The sequence below is a fragment of the Pongo pygmaeus genome, chromosome 13, assembly GCF_028885625.2.
Source record: "Pongo pygmaeus isolate AG05252 chromosome 13, NHGRI_mPonPyg2-v2.0_pri, whole genome shotgun sequence".
In the NCBI taxonomy this organism is placed as follows: domain Eukaryota; kingdom Metazoa; phylum Chordata; class Mammalia; order Primates; family Hominidae; genus Pongo; species Pongo pygmaeus.
In genome coordinates this window covers 90689876-90717272 of record NC_072386.2, presented here as the reverse complement: position 1 = coordinate 90717272, position 27397 = coordinate 90689876, and the positions used below count along the sequence as shown (strand labels likewise).

Here is a 27397-nt window from a genome sequence, read left to right as displayed (position 1 = left end):
GTTTTTTACTAGCTGTAATTCATAGTAGTGTTACAGTGTATTGTTTATGGCAGATTGATTGTGTAGGAACATTCTAGTTTTTGAAGGTCTCTTACAAGGTTTAAAAAGTTGCTTATTAAGTAGTCTCTTTCAATTTATTCCACGTTGCCAGGTTTAGTAGAAATGGACAAAACTGAAGAGCTCATAATCAGACTTGAATTGTTTTAAGTGTTGTGCTATAGTGAATGTAGTGCATAGTGTATGCTACACTTTTCCTGTGCAACCAAGGAGGAACAAGCTGCAAGATTAAGTTGGTGCTAAATTAATATGGTAACACACTTAAAAAGGGTCGCTGCAGAAGCAAGACTTCAAAGCTAGAAGCATCTGGTTTTCAGAAGATTGCTGTAAGGACTTTTGATAAGGCAGGTGTGAATCCTTCAAGTTTATATAAAACTGAGAAGGTAGTTTTCTTGTTTTTGTTTTATTCTTTTTATTTCAAGTTGAAGTTTAGAATGAGTCAGTATGCTGCATAAGACGGGATAAATTAAGTAGTATTTGATAGTCTTGAAAAGCATTATAGAGTTGTAGTAAGGTGTATATTTTAAGAGCATGTTCTATTGCTGTTAACCCATCATCTGTAGGGATGTTTTGTCAATTGCTTTTTCAAATAAGATGGCATTTTATTGATTACAGTTTTGAGACTGTTTTATGATTCATTGCATACATTGGCAAAAAATTAATAATAGGGCTGTAATGTAAGATTTTGAGAAAGCAAAGCTTGTTTCTCATATGGCAGTTAATTTGTGATGTGGGCTAGAGACAGTAAGAATGTATATAGCTCCTTTTAAAAAAGTATATATTACTTACAGTCTTGATCTATGATCATTTGAAAGGTTCAGATAGAAAATAAAAGTAAGGCTAAAGTCCTTAAGATGTCCTATAAAAAAGAAAAAGTAATATTCAACATGGACTTTGAGTGCTAGTTTTTTTCTTTTCTTTCTTTTTATTTTTGAGATGGAGTTTTGCTCTTGTCGCCCAGGCTGGAGTACAGTGGCACGATCTTGGCTCACTGAGACCTCCACCTCCTGGGTTCAAGCAATTCTCCTGCCTCAGCCTCCCGAGTAGCTAGGATTACAGGTGCCTGCCACCATGCCTGGCTAATTTTTTGTATTTTTAGTAGAGATGGGGTTTTACCATGTTGGGCAGGCTGGTTTCGAACTCCTGACCTCAGGTGATCTGCCCGCCTCGGCCTCCCAAAGTGTTGGGTTACAGGCATGAGCCACCACGCCTGGCCTAGTTTTTTCATTTTTAGAGAGCCAAGAAGTAAAAATTCCAAGCTTCTTTGGTGTTTGATTACATATAAGCACTAGTAAACTTTTGTTACTGCTTTGTTAGTAGCATTTGTATTTAGATAGACTAGTAGCACCAAAATTCAAAATCTGAAAATTTATTAATTATGCTAGTTTTGGGTGATCTTATCTGGATAACACTAACAAAGGATCTAAATACTGCTTTAATTTTATGGATATTTAAAATAGTATGCTTTAGAACTATTTTGTGCTATTATAACATGACTAGGCTTATTAGCAGCTCATTAACATAGAATGGTAAGTTTAAAAGACTGCAGACTGTTGAAAATCAGAATACAAATTGAGATACTGTATAAAACTGAAATAAATAAATTCAGATAGGAATAATATTTAAAAACATCCACTGGTAGAATTCTCTAATTCACCTTGGCAGATTTGTAATAACTTGATAAGAACCATTATTTATTTATTTATTTTTTTAAAAAGGAACCATTATCTTAGAGACAGAGTATAAAAATGTACATCGTTGGTACAATCTATACAAAATTATAGATTGTTAGTAGCATTCTATACAAAATGACATTAAAATGCACGTTCTGGTCTTGAACTTCTGGCCTTAAATGGTCCTTGCACCTTGGCCTCCCAAAGTGTTGAGATTACAGGCATGAGCCTCTTTGCCTGGCCACAGCCTAATCTTTAGGAGGAACCAAATAGCATTGCTTGGCATTAATGTCAGATCACACACCGCAAGCTGAATTGTAACTCTTTTCTCTCAGGAATTGTATAGATTTTTCTATTGGTAATTCGTGTCTCGGTTAGATATAGTCTTAGGACTACTGACTGTTTGCTTTTACATGTTGGTGCTGCAGCTTAATGCATTTAGTTTGCTAGTATTTACAACAAAGTCGAGAAATTTCGCTTGTATTCAAGTAGTTTTTTTTTTTTTTTTTTTTAAAGTTTTTAGTAATTTGAAGCTTTGATCCTTGCTTTGAAAAGAAGTCTCAGGGTACATTAAGTCTTACATGCAGTGGTTGAATAGTCAGATTCTGTAATAATCAACTGAAGTTGTTTATTTCTGAACTACTGTGTGTATCTTTTTTTTTTCTGTTCATATAAACAGCCATTTAGTCCAGCACTATTTGTTGAAAAGATTGTTGTTTTACATTTGATTACCTTGGCACTATTTTTCTTTTCTTTTTTTTTTTTTTTTTTTGCATTCCCTTACTTATCTTTTTTATTTAAAAAAAAGTCAGACCTTCAGAAGGAATACAATAAGCACTTGCCTACCCCCATCTAGTTGCAGCAATTTCTAACATTTTGTGCACATGTTGAACTACTGTACATATCCTTAATAGTTAGCTAGCTATATCCTTGATATAGCTAGTTTTTATTTATTTTTATTTTTTATTTTTGGAGACGGAGTCTCACTCAGTCACCCAGGCTGGAGTGCAGTGGCGCGATCTTGGCTCACTGCAAGCTCCACCTCCCGAGTTCACGCCATTCTCCTGCCTTAGCCTCCCAAGTAGCTGGGACTACAGGCACCTGCCACTATGCCCGGCTAATTTTTTTTGTATTTTTAGTAGAGACGGGGTTTCACCGTGTCAGCCAGGATGGTCTCGGTCTCCTGACCTTGTGATCTACCTGTCTCAGCCTCCCAAAGTGCTGGGATTACAGGCATGAGCCAACGCGCCTGGCCGATATAGCTAGTTTTTAAAATGAAATTACAGTTTAACATTAGCTTTTTGATTTACTGTGGTTTTTAGGGTACTGTATTAGTAGTGTCAGGGTCAGTATTATGTTATAAAAATTGTGTCTTAGCTTTGCATTTAATGCTTGACTTGCTACTTTTTCTCTACGTGTGTGTCTCATTGCTTTTATCCTTTTGCTGTGAGGGTTAGAGTTTGTAACCAAACACTAATGCAGTCATGCTTTATAAGGCATTTATTCAAAGCTTTATTGGGCATCAATAAATAATGGCTACTTAAATTAATTAAAATTTAAAATTCAATTCCTCAGTAACCCTAGCCACATTTCAAGTGCTCAACAGCTACATGTGGGTAGTGGTTACTAGATTGGACAGTGCAGATAGATATAGAACAGTTTGATCATTACAGAAAGGTCTTTTGAATAGTACTATTCTAGACTCTGGAGCTGCAGAGATAAACATGGTTGATAAGGTGCTTGCCCTCATGGTATGTACCTTCTGGTGGGATCTATAGACAGTAAACAAATATATAATGTCAGTACTAGGAAGAAAGATGAAAGTAAAATAGGGTATAAAGAGCATGGGCAGGAAGAGTGAGGGGGAGCTATTTTAGATAGGTTGTCAAATGCAAGTACAAAGGCTTTGAGGTGAGAACAGCCTTTGTATATTTGAAGAATGGCAGGAAGGCCTGTGCAAATGAGGTACTGGGAGAATGGTAGAAGATGGGGGCGAAGAAGAGTGATAGTCAGATCATGTGGGACTCTGTGGTCCCTGGTAAGGAGTTTGGATTTTAACCTGAGTGTGGCGAAAAGACCACTGAAGGGTCTTGAGCAGAGGAGTGGCATGATCTGCATTATATTTATTTAACTTTAATATGCTGAATTTATAAAAATAGAACACTAGTGAACTCCCAGGTGCTCACAGTCTAACTCTAGCAACCATCATCTCTTGGATGACCCGTCCTGTCCTACATGTATATACATTTCATTTCCTTTCCCCCTTCCTGTATTATTTTGAAACACGATTTATGTTTTAAAAGATCACCCTGGCTGCTGTGTGGGGGATTGACTTTTGGAGGATAAGAGGAGAAACAGGCAGACTGGTTAGGAGGCTGTTGCAGTAATCCAAATAAAAGATGATGGTGGCCGGGTGTCTAGTGGTTGAAATGATGAGAAGTAGCTGGATCCAGGTAAAGCCAGCCAGACTGCTGGTATGTATAATGAAGGAAAGAGGAGTCAAGGATGATGCCAGTGTTACATCGCCCAAATGAGAAAGAAGGTCATTTGGCAGGGAGAATTTGGTTTTATTCATGTTAAGTTTTAAGATGCTTGTCAGAAGTTGAAGAGGAAGTGTCAAGTATATAGTTGTATATAAAATCTGGAGCTCAGGCAGAAATGATTCAAGTATTATTACTGGGCAGATCCAAACATTTAGAAGTCAGGAAGAAGAGAACCCAGTAAAGATACTAAGGAGGAACAATAATTGAGCTTTAAGGCCGGGCGCAGTGGCTCACGCCTGTAATCCCAGCACTTTGGCAGGCTGAGGTAGGTGGATCACTTGAGGTCAGCAGTTGAAGACCAGCCGGGTCAACGTGGTGAAACCCAGCTCTACTAAAAATATAAAAATTAGCCGAGCGTGGTGGTGGGCACCTGTAATCCCAGCTACTCAGGAGATTGAGGCATGAGAATCGCTTGAGTCTGGGAGGCAGAGGTTGCAGTGAGCTGAGATAGTGCCACTGTACTCCAGCCTGGGCGACAGAGTGAGACTTCGTCTCGAAAAAAAAAAAAACAAAAAAAACAAATTGAGCTGTAGGGTGACCAGCTGTTTTAGCACCTCAAGTCGCACATCTAGGAAACTTCTCAGTCTCTGACAAAATGGGATGGTTGGTTACCTTCGATAAGAGGAAATAAAGAATATTCTAATTTGGAATTAGAAAGACAGTGTTTCCATAGGAGGGAAATGATAAATTCACCAATACTACTGAAGCATTTTAAGTAAATGCACTGCTTTGTGAAATTGTTAAATAATGGAATTGCTGGAGAATAGAGTTATGGTGTAGATAGAACATCAGGGAGAAAGACTTTCTTGTATATTTCATAAACATTGCATTAGTGGTCCAAATTCAGAATTTTCTTAAGTCTCAGATACTTTCACTTTTTCTCTCTTAAGCAGCAGACAGAATGCAAGTAAAAGTAGTTATGAAGCACCAAAAGGATCTATAGATGAAAAGTGGGTGCTTTAACAGTTAATTCTGATTTTAAAATTTATTTACATATTATATTACTGGTAGAAAGTGAATTATGATGGCACATTTATTTGACAAGTTGTCAATTCTCTTCAAGTTTTATTGGTTATTTTACATTTTTTCTTGTAGATTTTTCTAATCTTTGCTATTTCAATAGGAGTCATGGCTTCGAAAGAACTACCTTATTGATTTCAAACACCATTTTATGAGTCGTTTTCCGTATGCCTTAAGAGAAATAACCAAGCACAAAAGGAAAGAGCCAAATAAAAGGTATTATGATTCTTTTCACTATCTAACCTTGAAAAGCTGTTTAACCTGAAATTATCAGGAAATAATTAACCTTAATATGGAACTTTCTACACTGCTGTGTATTTATATCTAGATTTTGTGAAAATAAAAGTAGTAATATGGCTGATTTTTGGACAAGTGGGTTTGAACCTTGGGATTAACAGTTTTTTATTTTTATTTTTTAGTCTGTAAAATGGTTTTTTTGTGCTAGATGAATGTATCAGCTTATGTAAATACGAATTTAATAAAAATTGCCAAGGTGTATGGTTTATTTGGGTGAGGCACTGTGTGATTATTGAACCTCTTAAGCAAGAGAATATCTTGATGATCATCTAGTTTTGCTCTTATTTATACATGAGGAACCTGGCAATGAAACTAATATCAGTATCCTGAAGGAAGGAGGGTAATTGGAGAAAAATCAGAAATAAAAGGTAATTGATTAGAAGGTGAAGGTTAAAAAAAAAAAAAAGTAAGCCTAGAAATTATTTAAAATGTCTACCTGAAGTAAGAGCAGATAAATGTGAGAACAAGTTATGTAATAAAATTTGACAAGCAGGTACAAGCTACAATACTAATACTGTAGTTCCCGTAAATGAGCATACATTTGCAAGGGATCTTAAAATCTGTCAAAGGCTCTTTTATCAAAGGGAATACATTAGCTAGAGAATCATTGAGGTTTTTTGAGCAGGGTTCAGAGAATATGCTTGGAAGCAATACAGCTATTTCAGGCATAAGAGTTTTTCATTCATGCACTAAATATTTGTTTTGGTTGCTTACTGTGAACAAGGTAGAACAAAGTATTGTGATAGAGAGGATCAGATTTTTTAAGCCTTGTACCTTGCCCTCCTAAGCAGTTTTATAAATATATATATAAATATAAATATATAAAAATATATAATATATAAATATATATATAAAATATATATAAATATGTATCTATAAATAAATATATATATATATATTTTTTTTTGAGATGGAGTCTCACTCTGTTTCCCAGGCTGTGGCACCATCTCAGCTTACTGCAACCTCTGCCTCCCGGGTTCAAGTGATCCTGCTGCCTCAGCCTCCCAAATAGCTGGGATTACAAGTATTCACCACCATGCCTGATTAATTTTTGTATTTGTAGTAGAGACAGGGTTTCACCATATTGGCCAGGCTGGTCTTGAACTCCTGACCTCAAGTCATCTGCCCACCTCAGCCTCCCAAAGTGCTGTAATTATAGGCATGAACCACTGTATCCAGCCTTAAGCAATTATATTCTAAATCATAAAAGAATGTGTCAGGTCCAGTCATGAGACAGAAACTGCGACAGTGATTCTTTTTTTTTTTTTTTTTTGAGACAGAGTCTCACTCTGTTGCCCAGGCTGGAGTGCAATGGCGTAATCTTGGCTCACTGCAACCTCCATCTCCCAGGTTCAAGTGATTCTCCTGCTTCAGCCTCCTGAGTAGCTGGGATTATAGGCATGCGCCACCACGCCTGGCTAATTTTTGTATTTTTAGTAGAGACGGGGTTTCTTTCACCATATTAGCCAGGATGGTCTCAAACTCCTTATCTCGTGACCCGCTACCTTGGCCTCCCAAAGTGCTGGGATTACAGGTGTGAGCTACCGTGCCTGGCCGACAATGATTTTTTAACAAGAGAATTTAATGTAAATAATTGTTAACTAGGTATACAAAGGAAGTTAGGTATGGAGGTACCAACTGCAGGAAGCAGATACTACCGTAGAACTGGGAGAACAAAGAAGGGAAGAAGCTTGGAGGAAGGGAGCCAAAACTCTAACCTCTCAGAAGGGTATGCTCCTCAGGCAGGTACTGATATCTTGAGCTGAGAGCAAGAACCGCATAGGGCTGGGGCCCAGTACTCTGAAAAGGGGGTGCTGGCTGGCTGGTGCTGACGTTTCTTAGAGGCATGATGATTCTGGTTCTGTGTCAGAAAAACTACAAACTGGAGTCTGCTATGGCTGCTATAATGAACTGCAAATGACCTGAAGAAGAGCTGCTGATCGACACTGGCAGCAATAGGAAACAAAAACAAAACTAGCAAGCAAACAGAAGAGTGTCCCGTCTTCCTCTTAAAGCTTTCTAGGCCCTTTGTACCACCGCTTTATTGGCAGAGCCTAATAAGCCATCTACAAAGGAAAAAATGTGGGTCTCAGAGTCCCAACCCCAGGGTCACAAAGCAGAGTATAGAGGGCGACTTTGAAGCTGAGAAACAGTAGCTCTGTAACTAACATTTACATGTGTAAATTTACATATGTAACACAAAGCAGTATAAAAGTATCATTAGAACTATACAACTAAGGGCTATAGGAATTCATAGGAAGAGACAGATAACTGCATATTAGGTTAAACAGACAAAGCTAAATTGAAGAGTAGTATTTGAACTGGGTATGCACGTGGATATGGTTTCAGGAGGCAGAAATGCAAGGGATGAGACTTGTAACTAGAGGAGATAGCATACAAGAAAGCTACAGGATTAGGAAATGGATGGAGAGCATGGATCTGGGTCCAGTCTGATTTCTGCTCTTCACTGGGCTTGATGTGGAAGCCGTTTCTTGACTCAGGAGTTCATCTTTCAGATCCTTTTGGCATTGAAGACTTTTGCCAAAACAATCAGAACTGTTTTAGGGAGCTTCTGGAGTTGAGGGGACAGAATCAAAGAGACACTTTATTGAGCAAGATGTTAGACTTTTTCCCCCATACAATTTTCTTATTAGAGTTTTTCTTCTGGGATTCATAGGTAAGCTTCAGAAAATCCATGAACTCTTGAAGTATTGATGGAGAATTATACGTATGTGTATTTTTTCGGATAAGGCATTCCATATATAATTTTCATCAAAATGTGATTAAATTGTGGTTTAGATGTTTAGGATTTAGTAGACATCATTGTAAATAAATTATTGAAGAATGTATCAGCATATCATCATTCAAGAAATTTATTGGACTCTTGTGTGCAAGGCACTTATTGTACTAGTTGCTGAGCATTTCATGGTAAAGGAAATAGGTAGAGTACCAGCTCTCATGGAGTATGGTCTAATGAAAAAGACATTTATTTCACTTGATTCTTTAATCAGTGACTGACTGTGATAAATATAGTGAAGGAAGAGCTTAGGTTAATACAGGAGTATGTAACAAGGAGTTGGTCCTGATCTTTCACGAGGGGCGGACCATCTTAGAAGGCTGCCCTGATGGAAGTGACAGCGTGCTGAGATATAAATGGGAAAAAAAGAAAAGGAATTAACTTTATGAGGAGGTTGAGATGATGAAATTGAGGGATTTTCGGCAAAGATGGATTGCCAGTGTGACCTACTTTTCAAAAGATTCCCCCCCTCATGATTGATTTTTGGGGAGCCTACAGGCTACTGTTAAGTAAATGCATTAAATACTTAGCAAATAGCCTGTGAACAGCAGCAAAAATCACAGTTAGGGAAGTCAACAGTGGCCTAGGCCAACGGTCCCCAACCATTTTGCTATGAGGGACCAGTTTCATGGAAAACAATGTTTCCATGGACCTGAGGTGGGAGGCTTGGTTTTTGGGATGATTCAAGTGCATTACATTTATTGTGTGCTTTATGTAATACGTAATGAAACAGTTATACAATTCACCATAATGTAGAATCTGTGGGAGCCCTGAGCTTGTTTTCCTGCAACTAGACAGTCTTATCTGGGGGTGATGGGAGACAGTGACAGATCTTCAGGTGTTAGATTCTCATAAGGAGCGTGCAACGTAGATCCCTTGCATGCACAGTTCACAGTAGGGTTCATGCTCGTATGAGAATCTAATGCCACTACTGATATGACAGGAGGCAGAGCTCAGGCAGTAATGTGAGCAGTGGGGAGCGGCTGTAAATACAGAACAATCTTCATTTGCCTGCCGCTCACCTCCTGCTGTGTGGCCTGGTTCCTAACAGGCCACAGACTGGTGCCAGTCTATGGCCAGGGGTTGGGGACCCCTAATCTAGGCCAATGTTGTTTGCACTTCTTATTCATGTACCTCCAGTGTGTTTTTATTTTTTGTTTATTTATTTATTTATTTATTCAGTTTTTTGAGATGGAGTTTCATTCTTGTTGCCCCAGCTGGAGTGCAGTGGCACGATCTCGGCTCACTGCAACCTCCGCCTCCTGATTTCAAGCAATTCTTCTGCCTCAGCCTCCCAGGTAGCTAGGATTATAGGCATGCGCCACTACACCCGGCTAATTTTTGTATCTAGTAGAGACGGGGTTTCACCATGTTAGTCAGGCTGGTCTCGAACTCCTGACCTCAGGCGAGCCACTGTGCCCAGCCTGTATTTTTAACCTGATACCTACATTTTAAAATCTCAGGTTGAAATACAGAGTTAAAAATGATATAATTTATTTTTATTGAGGTAAAATATATATAACATTAACCATTTAAACCACTTTTTAAGTGTACAGTTCAGTGGCATTAAGTACTTTCACATTATTGTGTGATCATCACCATCTATCTCAAAAAAAAAAAAGGACATTCTTTGCATTTTCCATTGTTTTGACATTTGCACTAATGATACAAAAGCAATGGTGGGTAAAACTGTTAGTATCTTAGGCTGAATTAAGGCAGTGGCACCAAACTATACTAGTAGACATTGTATTCTTTACCACCATACACTCAGTTTTAAAAAAAAAAAGCCAGTTTCACTTAAGAAGGTCCTGAATAAGCAGTAAACATAAGTAATTGTATTAAGTCATGACCCTTGTCCGGGTGTGGTGGCTCACAGCTGTAATCCCAGCACTTTTGGGAGGCTGAGGTGGCGGACCATGAGGTCAGGAGACCTAGACCATCCTGGCTAACACGGTGAAACCCATCTCTACCAAAAATACAAAAAATTAGCTGGGCATGGTGGCGGGCGCCTGTAGTCCCAGATACTCAGGAGGCTGAGGCAGGAAAATCGCTTGATCCCTGGAGATGAAGGTTGCAGTGAGCCGAGATCACGCCACTGCACTCCAGCCTGGGCGACAGAGCGAGACTCCTCCAAAAAGAAGAAAAAAAGTCATGACCCTTGAGAACGCATATTTTAAATATTCTGTGTGATGAATGGGAAGTGTACATAAAGCATTTCTGCTGCATATCAAAGAACTATGATTGTCTCAAGGAAATAGCCCTGTGGGATTTTCTTACTTGTATTTTTCTGGAATGGACTAGATTTTAACTTGAAAAAAAATGACTGACAAACTGTGGTTATTCAGATTTGGGTGTTTGGCACATGTTTTCACAAAAATGAACAAAGTGACTGGCCAGGCATGGTGGCTCACACCTGTAATCCCAGCACTTTGGGAGGCAAAGGTGGGCAGATCACCTGAGGTCAAGGGTTTGAGACTGGCCTGGCCAACATGGCGAAACCCTGTATTTACTAAAAATACAAAAATCAGCCAAATGTGGTGGTGCACACCTGTAACCCCTGATACTTGGGAGGCTGAGGTAGGAGAATCACTTGAAGCCCAGAGGTGGAGGTTGCAGTGAGCCCAGATAGTGCCACTGTACTCTGGCCTGGGTGACAGAGTAAGACTCTGTCTCAAGAAAAAAAAAAAAAAAAAGAACAAAGTGAGCCTATCAGTTCCAGGAGAACAAATGGCATTTGTTGCCAATGATAAAATTTGAGCTTTCAAGCAAAAATTGATACTTTAGTAAACTTCTGTCTACCACTGTGAATTCTGTCCTTACATTTACTACCTTTTTGCTCTTCATGTTTTTCATGTATCTCAGTCCTCCCTGGGATCATTTAGAGTCTTCTTTAGTTCGTATTTTTCTCCCCCCATAAAAATGTATTTCTCTCGCATTTCTGAAGAATGTTTTAGCAGGGTTAATATTATAGATTTGGCAATTATTTTCTTTGAGCACACTGACAATAATATTTTACTGTGTCCTGGTTTCTATTGTTATGTTAAGAAGTCAGCTATGAGTCTTAACTGTTGATACTTTAAGAGTTATCTGGTTTTTTTTTTCTTCCCCTAAAGTTTTTCTTCTTGTCTTTCATTTTCTGCAGTTTCACAATGATGTATCCGGGTGTGGTTTTCTTTTCTGTTTATTCTTCTTGGGATTCAGTGGATATCTGAGATCTTGAATCTTGAATGAAATGTCTTTTCATCAGTTCTGAAAAAGTATTATCTTTTAAACATTTGCCAATTTCTCTTCTTCCCTTTCAAGACTAATTTAATGCATGTTACATCTACTTACTGAATCCTCCACCTATTTTTAATCTTTTATCTCTTCCAGTTTTTAATTCTTTAGTTGTATTCAGTTGTAGTCAAACATAAGTCCATTGAATTTTCATTTTTTATTTTTCAGTTCTAGAATTCTTTCCAGTTGTTCCATCACCGTTCATTGGAAAGACTGTACTTTATCCATTAAATTTCCTTTGCTCATTTGTCAAAGTTCAGTTGACTATTTTCATGGGTCCGTTTTGGGACTGTGTTCCATTAATTTATGTATGTTTATTGTTTCACCAATACCATCTTGTCTTGCTTATTGTAGCTTTATTGTGAGTCTTGAAAATGGGGAGTGTGAGTCTTCCAGCTTTGTTTTGCTTTAGTGTATTTTTTTGTTTTGTTTTGTTGGTTTTTTTTTTTTTTTTTTTTTATGATGGGGTCTCCTTATGTTGTCCAGGCTGATTTTGAACTGGGCTCAAGGGATCCTCCCACCTTGGCCTCCCAAAGTGTTGGGATTACAGGCATGAGCCACCATGCCCAGCTTGTTTTGCTTTAGTCTTATGTTTGGTATTCTGGGTCTTTGACCTTTCCATATAGACTTCGGAATCAGTTTGTCAACAATTACAAAATAGCTTGCTAGAAATTTGATTTGGATTGTGTTGAATCTATCTGTAGATTAGTTTAGGAAGAATTATTCCTTAAACTGCTAGAATGATGCAGAACTAGGATTCAGGTTTATCTTAAGACTTATTTTTACTTTCCTGGGAGAGAAACCTTTAAGGGCCAAGCTTAAGGTAGGGTTGTTGTCCAGGCACAGTGGCTCACACCTGTAATCCCAGCCCTTTTGGAGGCCGAGGTGGGTGGATCACTTGAGGTCAGGAGTGTCAGACCAGCCTGGACAACATGGTGAAGCCCCATCTCTACTAAAAATACAAAATTAGCTGGGTGTGGTGGCATGTTCCTGTAATCCCAGCTACCCGGGAGGCTGAGGTGGGAGGATCGTGCCACTGCACTCCAGCCTGGGTGACAGACCAATAATCTGTCTCAAAAAAAAAAAAAAAAAAAAAAAAAACAGGTAGGAATGTCTTGGTAGGCCCTAGGCTTTGACTTTTGATTTCCTTTTCTTGTGGGGCCACTAAAAGGTTGCCTTAGTTTTGCAGCTTTTTTCTTTCGAACTGGCATTTGCCCTCAGGACTAAACCTTGAGTGCTGGAATCTTGCACTTCTAGTTATTTTCAGCAATTTTTTTTTTTTTTGAGACGGAGTCTCGCTCTGTCGCCCAGGCCAGAGTGCAGTGGCACAATCTCGGCTCACTGCAAGCTCCACCTCCCGGGTTCACGCTACTCTCCTGCCTCAGCCTCCCGAGTAGCTGGGACTACAGGCGTCCACCACCGCGCCCGGCTCATTTTTTATATTTTTAGTAGAGGTGGGGTTTCACTGTGTTAGCCATGATGGTCTCGATCTCCTGACCTCATGATCTGCCCACCTCGGCCTCCCAGAGTGCTGGCATTACAGGCGTGAGCCACCGTGCCCAGCCTATTTTCAGCAATATTATAATTACCTATACTACCTTTACTGGAAATTGAAGTTTCATCAGAGATCTGCCTTCCTCCTAGAATTGTTGGTTGGTATATTTAGTCTTTGAAATTTCTGTATATGTTACCGGAGGAGCAGAAGGAACTCTCCCAAGTTTGCAGATGTCCATTGAGACTTTCTGGATCGTAATAGATTATGCTGCCTGAGATAAACTTAGGGTAAATTTTCCAAAGCTCTACCTGTGGGGAAGAAATGTTGCAAGTCTATCCCAGTGTTTACTCTTTTCTTAATGATAGGATTCCTAATTTTCATATTAATGTATCACTACACAAAATAAAAAACAGATTTCCTAGCTTTCTTTGCAGCTAGGAGCAGTCATATGGGTAATTTCTATTAAATAGCTCAGACTTCTTCCAGTGTCAGACTTGTACATTGAATTATCTGTTGGCCATCTCCATCTGGATTTGATTATGATACTTTAGGCTCAACATATCCAACGTAGAATTAATTTGTAGATCTCTCTGCCCCTTTTTCTTCATCATCTCTGAATTTAGTCACTACTGTTAGACCCCTTAATGATTACTCCTCCTGTCTCCACCATGTTCAGACTCACATATTTGTATATATTTAAGCATATTTCAAATCTGGCTAATTTTTCTTCTTTGTAAATGCTCTCCTTCTCCCAGTTCATACCAGTATTGACCCTGGTTCTTGGACTTGCCGTCTCTTGCCTGGAGTGCTGCTGCTTTGTTTATAGGCTGTAACTCTCATTTTCCCTTTCGTATCCACACACTCATGTCTCTGAAAGAAGCTTGCAACCATGTTACTCCCTTGCTTACAGAATTAATTTTGATGTCTTTAGCCTCTGGCTCTTTGTAACCTGGTTTCATTTTACCTTTCCAGGCTGATTTGTCATTCCTGGTCTTACATTTGATGCTTGATAATGGCAGATTTCTTTTATTTCCCTTCTCATGTATTTGTGGTTCCTCACTACTGTGCCCTTACTCAAAACTAACTAGGATTAATCTTTTCCTTTAAAATTGATTGGCTTGAGATATTTATGGCTTTAGTCAAATTTACATGTTTCTTTTCTGTTTTTTAGTGATAGGGTCTCTCTTTGTTGCCCAGGTTGGAGTGCAGTTGTGTGATCATAGCTCACTGTAACCTCAAACTCCTGGGCTTCAGTGATGCTCCTGCCTTGGCCTCCTGAGTAGCTAGGACTACAGGCACTTGCCAGCATGCCTGGCTTATTTTATTTTTATTTATTTATTTTTTGAGATGGAGTTTCACTCCTGTTGCCCAGGCTGGAGTGCAATGGCGCAGTCTTGGCTCACTGCAACCTCTGCCTCCTGGGTTCAAGTGATTCTCCTGCCTCAGCCTCCCAAGTAGCTGGGATTACAGGCATGTGCCACCACACCAGGCTAATTTTTTTTTGTATTTGGTAGAGACAGAGTTTAACCATGTTGGTCAGGGTGGTCTTGAACTCCTGACCTCAGGTGATCCACCCGCCTCGACTTCTCAAAGTGCTGGGATTACGGGCGTGAGCTCCCATGCTTGGCCTTAATTTTACTTTCATTTTTTGTAGAGATGGGGTCTCGCTGTGTTTTCCAGGCTAGTCTCCAACTCTTGGCCTCAAGCAATCTTCCCAGTTCATCTTCCCAAAACACTGGGATTACAGGCATGGGCCACCACGCCCAGCCAGCTTTACGTTTTTCTAAACATGAAAGAAATAAGCTCTGCTGTTGAATATACCACAGTCTGAAATGAGTATGTTCTAAGTTGCAAATTTTGTTTTTATTAAAATATTTTATTTTAGATTTTTTGAAATTGTGTTTTGTCTGGCTAGAGTGAATAAACTGATATTAATATGTGAATTATAAAATTGTTTCAAATCAGTGCTTACCGGGGTATGTCTCCTTATTTCACATGTGAGAAAGTTATGGCCAGGAAAGACTAGTGATTCTTTTCAGTCAGATGATTAGTTAAAAGCAGAGCCAAGATCTACTGTGATTTCCATCCAAATATAAGTATCTGCCTTAAATCAGGTGTGTCAGGGTTTTTAAGTCTTATTTTTCAAGTTCCCAGGCAATATTATAAGGGCATTTACATTTTGTGTGAATAGCACCTTGAGTAATGAATTGAGCTGTATACACTCTGTACCTTCTTAACAACTCTGATTCCATAATGAAATGGTTTATTTATAGAACTGTGGCCTAAGTCTTGCCTATGCACCTATCTTCTTGGCCATCTATTAATTCTAGAAGGGAATTTTTTAAAACTCCACTGATAGATTATTTTAAGTATTCTAATGAAGCAGGCATGGTAGACGTAATGCTTTATAGATGTGTGTGTCTTTGTTTCTAGCATCAAGCATTGCACAGTTTTCTCCAATAACATAGATCATCTCTTACTGAATTTAACACTGTCTGATATCATGGTCTCCCTGGCAAATGCGTCAACTTTGCAGAAGGATTGCAGTTGGATAGAAATGATAAGGAAATTTGTAACAGAGACCCTTGAAGATGGCTCTAGGCTAAATAGTAAGCAACTGAACAGATTGCTGGGAGTATCCTGGAGGTTAATGCAAATACAGCCAAACAGAGGTAGGTGATGCTATTTTGCCCTTATTTAAGAGTGGAGCTCTTACATGTGCTATCTTAAGGTCTAGCTTTGAAATGATGGCTTGTAAACATTCCATGTAGTCAGGCTAATTGTATTCAAGCCATAAAAGGTAGCTACTGTCTACTTGAACACTGAAATTGTTTATGGCTCAGAGTATCTCTAAGTGGGTAGGTCCACTCTGAAGCAGATTGATAAAGATTTCTACCCTCTTCTGATCTAGTTTGACTAGAACTTGAGAACTTTTTCCCTTGATTGATATGGCATGAATCTTCCCTGTCTCTTTACCTTTTTTCTAGCTTGAGGTTAAGTTATATTAAGTCAGTTTTAGAGTGACATACTAATTCTTTGATTTTAAAACAAAGTTTTCCTATTTGGTTCCCATCTAAATCGCCTTTCTAATATTTTGGTTTTTGTCATTCCTAGGTTTCTTGTTAAGAAAATTTATACTGTAACTACTGATTGGTTTGACTTTTTTATTAGGCCATTGCTATGGGACTTCAATGGTAGTTGTCAATTTGTGGCTAAAATTGGCTTTGCCATAGGAAGAAAGTAAAGTACTTCGGTGCATTCAGAGGAATTTGGGGGCTGTTAAACATTTTTTGATTCATATGCAAGTTGTTTTCTTTCTGTTTGTAGAGGACACAGAGACTCTTATTAAGGCAGTTTATACATTATATCAGCAGAGGGGCCTTATCCTTCCAGTTCGGACTTTGTTATTGAAGTTTTTCAGTAAAATCTATCAGACAGAAGAACTGAGATCTTGTAGATTCAGGTAAAATCTTGTTATTTTTCCTTTCTTTTTCTCTTGCTGAGTTTTTCTGTAGTCTTAAGTATTTAAATAATTTTAGAGAGATTAAATCTTTGGAGAATTTCATTCTTTTTAATCCTACTTGTTTGCATTTAAGAAATGGTATAAAATTTTAAAAGATGCATACATAATAGTGCCAGTAAACTTTATACCCATATCTGAACAGATAAAAGACTGCTTTAGGCATGCATTTCTACCTGTCCACTTACAGCTAAGGGACAGTTGGAACAACCTCAGCCCTTTCTCTTCCCTTCCCATAAAAATTACGGAGGTTGAATCTCTAGCCATTAGTGACATATTGAGGCATATGGGATAAGACTGAGGGCAATAGAAGATGAGAAAATTTCTGGCTTAGTTTAGTGCTATCAGAGAGAGACAACAAAAGAGCGGACTAAGGAATTTTTCGATAAGGTGAGTTTGAGGTTTATTTGGCATAGTCAGAAATGTTTGAGCGGAAGATACAGATTTGGGATACCTCAACATATATAGGTAGTTGTTGTAACGTATTCTGGTATTTACTTTAAGCCAAGTACTTTACATAATCTCAATAATCTTCATACTGCTACTGTGAGGTGGATACTGTTAGCTTCCATTTTACAGAAGGAAGCAGAAAATAAATAAATTGGTGAGTATTATGTAGCTAATGTATAGCAGAGCTGAGACTTAAGTTCACGTCTGTCTTGACAGCAAAGTCCATGATAGAATCACCAACCTTTCAGGGGACCTAGTGAAAATGTTCACTGTTATTCAAGACATTTGCACTCCAGCAAGTATTCTAAAGAAATAAAAATAGCACAAGTTTCAAGCCATTTTGTATGGGAGCAACTTACGGTGAATGTGTACATTTTTTAATATAGTATAATAACACCGATTAGGATACATAGTTAAGTGTCTTTATCCTTCAAAATAAAAATACAATTTAGATACTGCCCCAGTTAACATTAATTTAGTGGGTAAAGCCTTGGAAAATGATGCTGGCATCTTATAGGTTCTCAAATGTTTAAATGAATAAATGTGGTATTATTGATACATAATTAGTCATTTTGTGATATATTTAAGTTTAAGCATTTTTTTTTTTGGTTTAAATTTATTTCCCTTGTCTTTGAGAATTACACTTTATTCTTCTTTGGCCTTTCTAAGATATCGTAGTAAAGTGTTATCCCGTTGGCTGGCTGGCTTGCCATTGCAACTTGCTCATCTTGGCTCCCGAAATCCTGAGCTCTCTACACAGCTTATTGATATGATTCATACCGCTGCAGCACGAGCAAATAAAGAATTACTAAAAAGTTTACAAGCCACTGCCCTCCGAATTTATGGTAAGAGTTCATTTGTTTAATGGTGTAGGTAGTCATTGATCCACCCTGATATACAAAAGAAGCTTTTAAGGGGAGCTCTGTAGCTTTGCCTTTCCCTTAGTCTAAATTAGTAATACCATGGTTAAATTGCCAAAACAAAACATCAGACAGTAAATTAATTTTCAATATTTATTAGAATATAGAAGGTTAATGATTGTTGATGCTTATTGCATTCTTAAATTGTCTTTCAAACCACTTGCTATTCATAAATTCAAAACTAATCTGATACTTAAAAATTCCTTTGAAGCTCTGATGGCAAGACATATCTTTATTACTTATTTAATCATAATGAATATCTCGTATGACTTTCATATATTCTTTATTTATCTGGGACTGACTTAACTAATATTTTAAGCAAAACTATTAAAACATAACTGGGATGTATGTATGCATATAATTATTTATTGAAATATAATTCACATACTATAAAATTCACCATTTTACAATGTACAGTTCAATGAATTTTTAAAAATATATTCCTAAGGTTGTGCAATTATCACCATTGTCTAATTCTAAAACATTTTTATCACCCCAGAAAGAAACTTGTACTGACTGGAAGTTCATCCTTATTCCTTCCTTCCCCCAGCCCCTGGAAATTGCTCATCTACTTTCTGTCTATATGGATTTGCCTATCATGGATATTTTGGAATTACATAACATGGGGCCTTTTGTGTCTGGATTGTTTCACTTAGCATAATATTTTCAAGATTTGTCCATGTTGTAACAAGTATCAATACTTTATTCCTTTTTATTGTTGAGTAGTATTTTGTTGTATGGATATGTCACTGGTATTTATCCATTTGTCTGGTGATGAACATTTGAGTGGTTTCCACCTTTTGTGGGTTATAGTTTTAAATATGTATTTTTCAATATTGGTCATATATCTGTAGGTATATATATACACACAGCAAACAAAGTCTTTTGCTTTAAGTCAGGTTGATGTAATCATCACTGTTTAGCAAAATTGCTTGTTTACTTTGCACTCAATCTCTTTTCCTTATTACCCCCCTGAAAGTTTTTATTTCTAACAAGACACTTGTATATTAAATCTTTAAATTAGGTTTGGTGTTTTATTTTATGCAGTAGCTTAACAAGCCATACAAATGTGTTTTATGATATTAATATAATTATGCTTTTATGTAATTGATATTCATAAAATTCACCATAAAATGTTAGCCCATAATTCAATGGAAGTCATTGATCTGCTTTATTAATCTCTGGTTTGCATGTCTTTTATAGTTGCTTTTAATATATCTATCCACCTCACTAGATCCACAAGAAGGTGCTGTGGTGGTTCTCCCTGCAGACTCTCAGCAGCGTTTGGTTCAGCTTGTATATTTCCTACCCAGTCTGCCTGCTGATTTGCTTTCTCGGTTAAGTCGTTGCTGTATTATGGGAAGACTCAGTTCAAGTTTGGCTGCCATGCTTATCGGGATACTGCACATGAGGTAGCATGCTCAAGTGAGCTGTATTTTAAGTGTATAATCTTTTTCCCCTTTTACTGGTAATTTGTGAATTATGGAAGCCTTTTGAAGTCGCATACACTACCTTCATTTACTCTTAATGCAACAATTAAAACTATTTATATCACTAGGTAGAGTAAGTTCACAAGAGTAAGACTGTTTCAAGTTACTTGTTTAATGACTTTTATAGATAGGTTGGAATAAGAGTTGAAATATAATTATCAAAAGTGTGTGTAGTAAGGGATTTATTGGTAGGTGAGGGTGTCGTACTTCAAACCTTTGTTGTTATGGAATAGCAATATAGACCTTTTCTTCAGAAAGCTCAGAATTTAATGTAGCTGGTGAATTAAACAAGCTTGTGGACTGAGACCAGGAATCACTTGTAATCTCTCTTTTTTTTTTTTCTGGTGGTATAATAAACATAACATACAATTTATCATTTTAACCTTTCTTGAAAAGTTTTGCCAGGCATAGTGGCTCATGCCTGTAATCCCAGCATTTTGGGAGGCCAAGGTGGGCGGATCACGAGGTCAGGAGTTCAAGACCAGCCTGGCCAGCATGGTGAAACCCCATCTCTGCTATAAATACAAAAATTAGCTGGGCATGATGGTGCATGCCTATAGTCCCAGCTACTCAGGAGGCCGAGGCAGGAGAATTGCTTGAACCCGGGAGGTGGAGGTTACAGTGAGTCAAGATGGCACCACTGCACTCCAGCCTGGGTGACAGAGTGAGACTCCGTCTCAAAAAAAAATTTTTTAATATTTCAAGAGACAAGTTCTCACTCTGTTGCCCAGATTAGAGTGCAAGTGGCATGATCATAGCTCACTGCAGCTTTGAACTCTTGGGCTCCAGAAATCCTCCCTCCTTGGCCTCCAAAGTAGCTAGCACTACATGCCATTTTCCATAGCGGCTGTGCCATTTTACTCTGAAACTCTGAAAGGTTTTATATTGCTCGTGTTGGAAGTATCCTCATGTATATATCTTCAGTCATAGTATTTTAGTATTCAGCAGTATTACTGGTTGTGGGAAGGGTCTGATGTGGTTTTAGGCAGAAGTAGAAATCTAGGCTGTAGTTGAAAACTTTTCTTGTATAGATCCCCTATCTCAGGTAGGTAAGAGTAGCTTACTCTTAATAGACTTTCTTCATACCAGTATAGGACAGATATTTGACTCTGGTCACTGGAAGTGTGCTTCATAACTGACAATAAACTTGCCTTTTACCAAAACAGAGAGCAAAACATATAAATAAAATACTGTTTGTATTTAAAAATTTTAGATTTATTTCTTCCTTGTATATGCACATTAGAGGGGCCTGGACATATTTTTTAAGAATTTTAAATAGTGATTAATTTCCCATGTTTTTCTTTTTAGATATTAAAAAACTGCACTTTGTTTTGTGTAAGCAAAATGCTAGGCCTTTTAAAAGTTAAATGTGTTTTTAAATTTTTTCTGTAACTTAAGAGCTTGTTTTTTATTTGACTTCCAGTAGAGGGCACTCTGTTCCTTAGATATAACTTACATTCAGTTCTGTTAAATCACCCCTTGAATGTTTCTTGAAATTGATTCTCCTTGGAAGATGCATTTAATGTCTTCATCAACATATGTTCACTTATGTTTAATAACTTTTGTCAAGGATTTTTAAAAAATCTTGGGGTTTTTTTGCTTTTATCTTTTTGTGGCAATGAGTGGCGAGAATTGGGAAAATGTATTAATTTTACAAATACTGATAATACAGACTCATATTTAAATGATTGTCATTGTAGTTAAAAGTCTACCAAATTAAATTTTGCTTTTTAGTATTTGTACGGAGTCCATTAGTAGACTTCTCTCTATGTAGGTGTATTATTCCCATCTAAAGTAGTCCCTTTTTAAAAAGAATACAAAATTAGGACTTTTCAGCCTTCTTGAGCCCATAGCACCATCATTTTATCACTTTTCATAGGGTCATAATAAGACTAGCCAGGCGCAGTGGCTCATACCTGTAAATCCCAGCACTATGAGAGGCTGAGGCAGGCAGATCACTTGAGGTCAGGAGTTTGAGACCAGCCTGGCCAACGTGGTGAAACCTCATCTCTATGAAAAATACAAAAATTAGCTGGGCATGGCGGCTCACGCATGTAACCCCAGCTACTCAGGAGGCTGAGGCAGGAGAATTGCTTGAACCCAGGAGGCGGAGGTTGTAGTGAGCTGAGATCGTGCCGCTGCACTCTACCCTGGGTGACAGAGGGAGACTCCATCTTTTAAAAAAAAAAAAGACTGACAGTTAGTTCATTCAGACATATGTTGGGTTACTTCATATCTTTAGTTTTTTATTCAAAATAGCTCCTCTTCTTGACCATGACTATAAAATAGTCAACTTTTAAATTATTTCCCACTTATACTCTTACAATGTTGCTTCTCAGTCCTATGCATCCTGTACACTGTTGCCAGATTGATTTTTCTGCAATACTCCTTTACTAATTTCAGATTTTTATCTTGTCAAACTAATTGTTCTGTGAGATCAAATTTAGCTCAATTTTTGTAGTTCTGATACCTTGCTGTCTCTATTAAAGCATTTGTGTAATGGCAGGACATGTACCACCTAAGCAAGGAGTCCATGTGTTAAAAACCCATCAGCTAGAAATCATTCATGTTTATTTTCTCTCAGCTTTTAAAAAATGTGTTTATAATTGCTCTCTCTACCTTTTTACCAAGCAGTTATAGTTTTTTTAGCATCTGATGTTTTCCTCATACCATTCTACTTGTGGTGTTTCATAATAATATCCAGTGGCTTTTTCTCAGTTCTTACCCCTCTACCCCAGTTTATTTATAGCCAGATTGGGGGAACAGAAAGCATAAATATGGAAAGATGCTCCGTGGTGTTAGATAAAATCTCTGAGGAAGGAGAAATTGGCTTGCACCAAGAAGTTTGGCTTGGGTTTTAAATAGGGTGAACATATGACCTGGTCTGCCAGGAATAGTTCTATTTTACTCCTTTTGGCCCAGCATAATCAGCGCCAGCACCTCCTTTTACTTACAGAAGTGTTCAGGCTTGGAAAGTATATATGGTTTTCACAGTTTTAAAGACAGTGTGATATATTGCTTGTCATTTATCACTTTTCACAGGGTCAGAATTTTAAATAGGCTGTTAAATAAATTTGCTGCCCCTTTTGGCCACTGGATGGCACAATTGTTTCCTGTTTTCATTGGCTTCAAGAAGATAATAGTTTGTTTTTCAACCACTATTTTGTACTTCTTTCTGTTGAGCATCTGTGCTTTTTATAACCCCCTTAGCATGTGCTATTGTCCCCATAGACCTTTGCTTATCACCTGGGAATGACACTCAAGAAGAGTGTTTTCATTATTTTACACCTGTCCCCTCCTTAAGAATATTAATAAGGCCGGGTGCAGTGGCTCACACCTGTAATCCCAGAACTCTGGGAGACCGAGGCGGGCGGATCACCTGAGGTCAAGGGTTTGAGACCAGCCTGGTCAACATGGCGAAACCCCATCTCTACTAAAAATACAAAAATTAGCCGGGTGTGTTGGTGCACGCCTATAATCCCAGCTACTCAGGAGGCTGAAGCAGGAGAATTGTTTGAACCCAGGAGGTGGAGATTGCAGTGAGCTGAGATCATGCCATTGCACTCCAGCCTGGGCAACAAGAGTGAAACTCCATCCCCCGCCAAAAAAAAAATATATATATATATAAATATAAATGCAATTATTATAGCAGTAAAAAAATTACTGAGTACTTATAGGTGAATTAGGAGTTCCTAATTTTGTTTGATATTTATTCAGATGTCTGTGATAAAAATTTTTAGTATCAGTTTGTCTGATTATTCTCAGCCTTTTTGCAATACCCATGATTGACATCTGTTTTCTTCCTAGCCTTACCTTGAAGGGAATTTTTAAAGGAGACGCTAGAAGCTGATCTCATAGGAGGAACCAAATAATCCTCATTTAATGGGAAGCTGCTTTACATTTAGCTATTCCTTTTGAGTCCTCTGCCAATACCTTAGCTGCACTATTGTGAAATAGATCTAGTTACAACTTTACTAAGAATAAGAACACATAGTTGCCTTATAGTGGCTTTAAAGATAAGTTTTCTTTGCCTAATTAAGATACTTTTGCTTAGTTATGTAGGAAGTTGAAGCTTGTTTAAACATAACTCATTTGCTGAGGGTAAGACTATAAAAATCAAATAGTAAATACATAGCAGCTGAACCTACTACTGAAAAGCAGAACTTCATCTTGGCTCCTTAGAGTCTGATTTTCAAATGGGATGGAAATTTTCTGTTGTACTATATATGTTGATCAAGTATGCTTTTTAATGAAAGTTTGTATTAATATGTTTGAATTTCAAACCTTCATACTAGGGTACTTGAGCCCTTGGATATGAAATTAATATAAGGCATACTATGGGTTTTATTTTAAGCTACTAAATCAAACTTGTTTTCAGTAAAGAACAATGGTTATATACTGTGCTACCTTTGACAAGTCTGTCAAGTTGGTCACTTCTGGTAATAGTTCTCCCTTTGTTCTTTATAGATCATCATTTTCTGGGTGGAAGTATTCAGCTAAAGACTGGTTGATGAGTGATGTGGACTATTTCAGCTTCTTATTTTCCACACTTACAGGTAACCACATTCACTTGCCAGATTAAAAAAGAAAAAATCTAATATGAATCACAATTCTCCTTCTAAGATGTGCCACTTTATCAGTTTGGTTCAGTTTTGAAGATGATAAATATTCTATCTTGGAGTGATTTTTGTGATTAGTAACTGGAAATCAAAAGAATATTTCTAACCTACATACACTGTTAGGCTTCTGAGGCAGGAGGATGGATGATTTGTCTTTAAATCTCTTATAGTATGAGTATCAAAACCCTGAGCATTATTTGAATGTCATGTTATTGTATTTTTAAGTTTGATGTACTACTACTATTATTTTAAATGTATTATTTGAATATTTTCATTTTATACTTGGATAATGATAGGATTCTTTGAAATTTTCTGAAGACTTGAAATTAGGAGAGTTAATATAGTGTCAGAATCCAAAAAGAACTTGACAGATCCAATACTATGCTGAATCTAGCAAGATAAATATTTCAGAAGATAAATGTAAGCTCCTATATGTTTACTGTATATTTATGAATGTATACATTTGAGGTGGGGGAGGCTATGTGTTTTAATAATAGTAGTTGTCAGAAAGTTCTTAGTGATTTTAGAAAGCTCATTGGGAGTCAGTACTATGACATGGCTATCAAACTAGATGATGCCTCTTTAGGTAGTGCTTACAGAAGTGTAGTGATTTGAACGTCAAGGTAGATAGGGTTGGGCCACATCAGTGGTATTCTGATCATTCTGAGAACTACCTTTCAGGAGTGACTTTGGCAGGTTGTTTGTGTAGGTTAGGCTAAGTGTAATAGAGGTGGTAAGGGGAACTAGAAATTGTTGAATGAACTATACACGTATTGTCAAAGTAAAACACTTAGGGGGATGTAGTTTTGAAACATTTGAAGGGCTATTATCTAAGAACCTAAAGCATTTGATATATATGTAGGGAGTATATTATTGCTTTTACTTGCTCATTTGCTTTTTTAAACCTACCATTAATTGGAAAGATTATGCCTTTCACTCTAAGTAAAAGTGTCAAAACCCTAGTAGAAGTGGTAAAACCTGTTTCTTGCTATATTATAGATTGGGTCTGATCACATCTTTTATATAATTATATGAATTTAACTGTCTTCATTGCTAGCATTTTATTTTTTAAAATATAGCATGAAATGCAGAAGCTCAGAGAAAACAAGGTAGCTTAAAGAATGTTCACTTGAAGGCATATGTCATCTCTGTTTTTTAAAAAAGTCACTGTTCTTTTTTTTTTTTTAATTGGCTTTCTTTGTTACCTGAATTAGGGTTTTCGAAAGAGGAGTTGACTTGGCTTCAGAGCCTTCGAGGAGTTCCTCATGTCATCCAGACACAGCTTTCCCCTGTGCTTCTCTACCTTACAGATTTGGATCAATTTTTACACCACTGGGATGTAACAGAGGTAATAGTTCATTTAAAAAAAAAACCTAATAATTATTAAAATTCAGTTCATCAGCCAGCAATAGTTACTATATATGAGTTGCCTTGTGTGAGATCTTTTCAAAGATACTTGTTTAAAGTGCTTATAATCTTGGATGGGAGAAATAAGTTTGAAAAGGGAAATGTTCTTTATAAATTATGCCACTAGAACAGAACAAATCAGCAATTTGAATGATAGATCCATCTTTTTAAAAGAGGAAAGCATTATGAAAGAGTAAGAATTTGAGGTTTTGAAGGATAAGACTTAAATAAGAGTTGGTATCCTTGAAGGTGACTTTTTAAATGGTAGATTATTCACCAGTTCCTTTGGTTTTAAGAATTACTATGTAGCTTATTAAAATTAAATTTAAAACCCAAATTCTTTAAGTTTTGAAGTTTGGTTTACAAGTCTTATTTTTTATTTTATTTTATTTTATTTTTTTGAGACAGAGTTTCGCTCTTGTTGCCCAGGTTAGAGTGCAATGGTGCAATCTCTGCTCACTGCAACCTCCGCCTCCCAGGTTTAAGTGATTCTCCTGCCTCAGCCTCCCAAGTAGCTGGGATTACAGGCAGGCGCCACCGCACCTGGCTGATTTTTTGTATTTTTAGTAGAGACGGGGTTTCACCATGTTGGCCAGGCTGGTCTCGAACTCCTGACCTCAGGTGATCCACCAGCCTCAGCCTCCCAAAGTGCTGGGATTACAGGCGTGAGCCACCGCACCCGGCCTACAAGTCTTATTTTTTAAGTAAGTTTAAACATTTAAAAGAGGACTTTGATTTAATTTTATTCCTTTTACAAACCTAATTTTTTTAAATTTTCTTAAATAACCGTAATAGTATTTGTCCAGTACTTCAGTTTTCTGACAAACCTTCACAAATAATTGAAGTAAATCTTAGAGATATCTAATAAATTAAAGATATAAATATGGGAAATCTTATGTTTTAGTACTACTTAATGAAACTTGAAATTAAAACCACAAGTCTAAGTTAATTAACTACTGACTTTAAAAAGTTTTTTGTTACTGTTTTGGGGTTTGGTTTGGTGTTTTTTGTTTTTTTGAGATGGAGTCTCGCTCTTGTCGCCCAGGCTGAAGTGCATTGGTGCTGTCTCGGCTCACTGCAACCTCCGTCTCCCGGGTTTAAGCGATTCTCCTGCCTTGGCCTCCTGAGTAGCTGGGATTACAGGCGCCTGCCACTACTCCCAGCTAATTTTTTTGTATTTTTAGTAGAGATGGTTTTGCCGTGTTGGTCAGGCTGGTCTTGAACTCCTGACCTCAGGTGATCCTCCCATCTTGGCCTCCCAAAGTGCTGAGATTACAGGCGTGAGCCACTGCTCCCAGCCTGGTGTTTTCTTTTTAAGAGATCTTGCTATTTTGCCCAGGCTGGCCTTGAATTTCTGGGCTTAAGTGATCCTCCTGCCTCAGCCTTCTGAGTAGCTGGGGCTGTAGGCATATGGCATCATGCCCAGCTGCTGACATGTTTTAAATTGGAATTATAAGGCTGATCTTTTGCCCTAATAGGCAAAATTGTCTTAAATGTTACAAATACTTACACTAAATACACAAACAATATCACAAACATTAATACTAAAGATTTGTTTCATTTCTAGGTTTTTAAGTTTATTTTTATTCTTTTGTGTGTGCGTGTAAATTTAGGGGTACAAATGCAGTTTTGTTACATGCATAAGGCTATACAATGGTGAATCAGGTATCTGAGAGTATCACCCAACAACGTACACTGTACCCATTAAGTAATCTCCTGTCATTCACCGCACTCCCACCCATTCACCTTTTTGCGTCTCTATTGTCTGTCATTTCACACTCTATGTCCATGAGTAGATATTATTTTTAGCTCCCACTTACAAGCAAGAATATG

The 27397-nt window shown here is 37.5% G+C and overlaps 1 protein-coding gene across 2 annotated transcripts in view; it reads left to right on the top strand.

Moving 5' to 3' along the window:
• Window positions 1-27397, top strand: part of TEX10 (testis expressed 10) — a 50850-nt gene that overhangs the window by 7214 nt on the left and 16239 nt on the right. For both annotated transcript variants that reach the window (XM_054502118.2, XM_054502119.2), the window contains exons 5-11: window positions 5397-5509; window positions 15592-15830; window positions 16486-16621; window positions 17798-17973; window positions 19283-19460; window positions 24006-24094; window positions 25372-25505. In XM_054502118.2, the coding sequence (XP_054358093.1) occupies window positions 5397-5509; window positions 15592-15830; window positions 16486-16621; window positions 17798-17973; window positions 19283-19460; window positions 24006-24094; window positions 25372-25505 (1065 nt within the window). The remainder of the gene's footprint in view (window positions 1-5396; window positions 5510-15591; window positions 15831-16485; window positions 16622-17797; window positions 17974-19282; window positions 19461-24005; window positions 24095-25371; window positions 25506-27397) is intronic.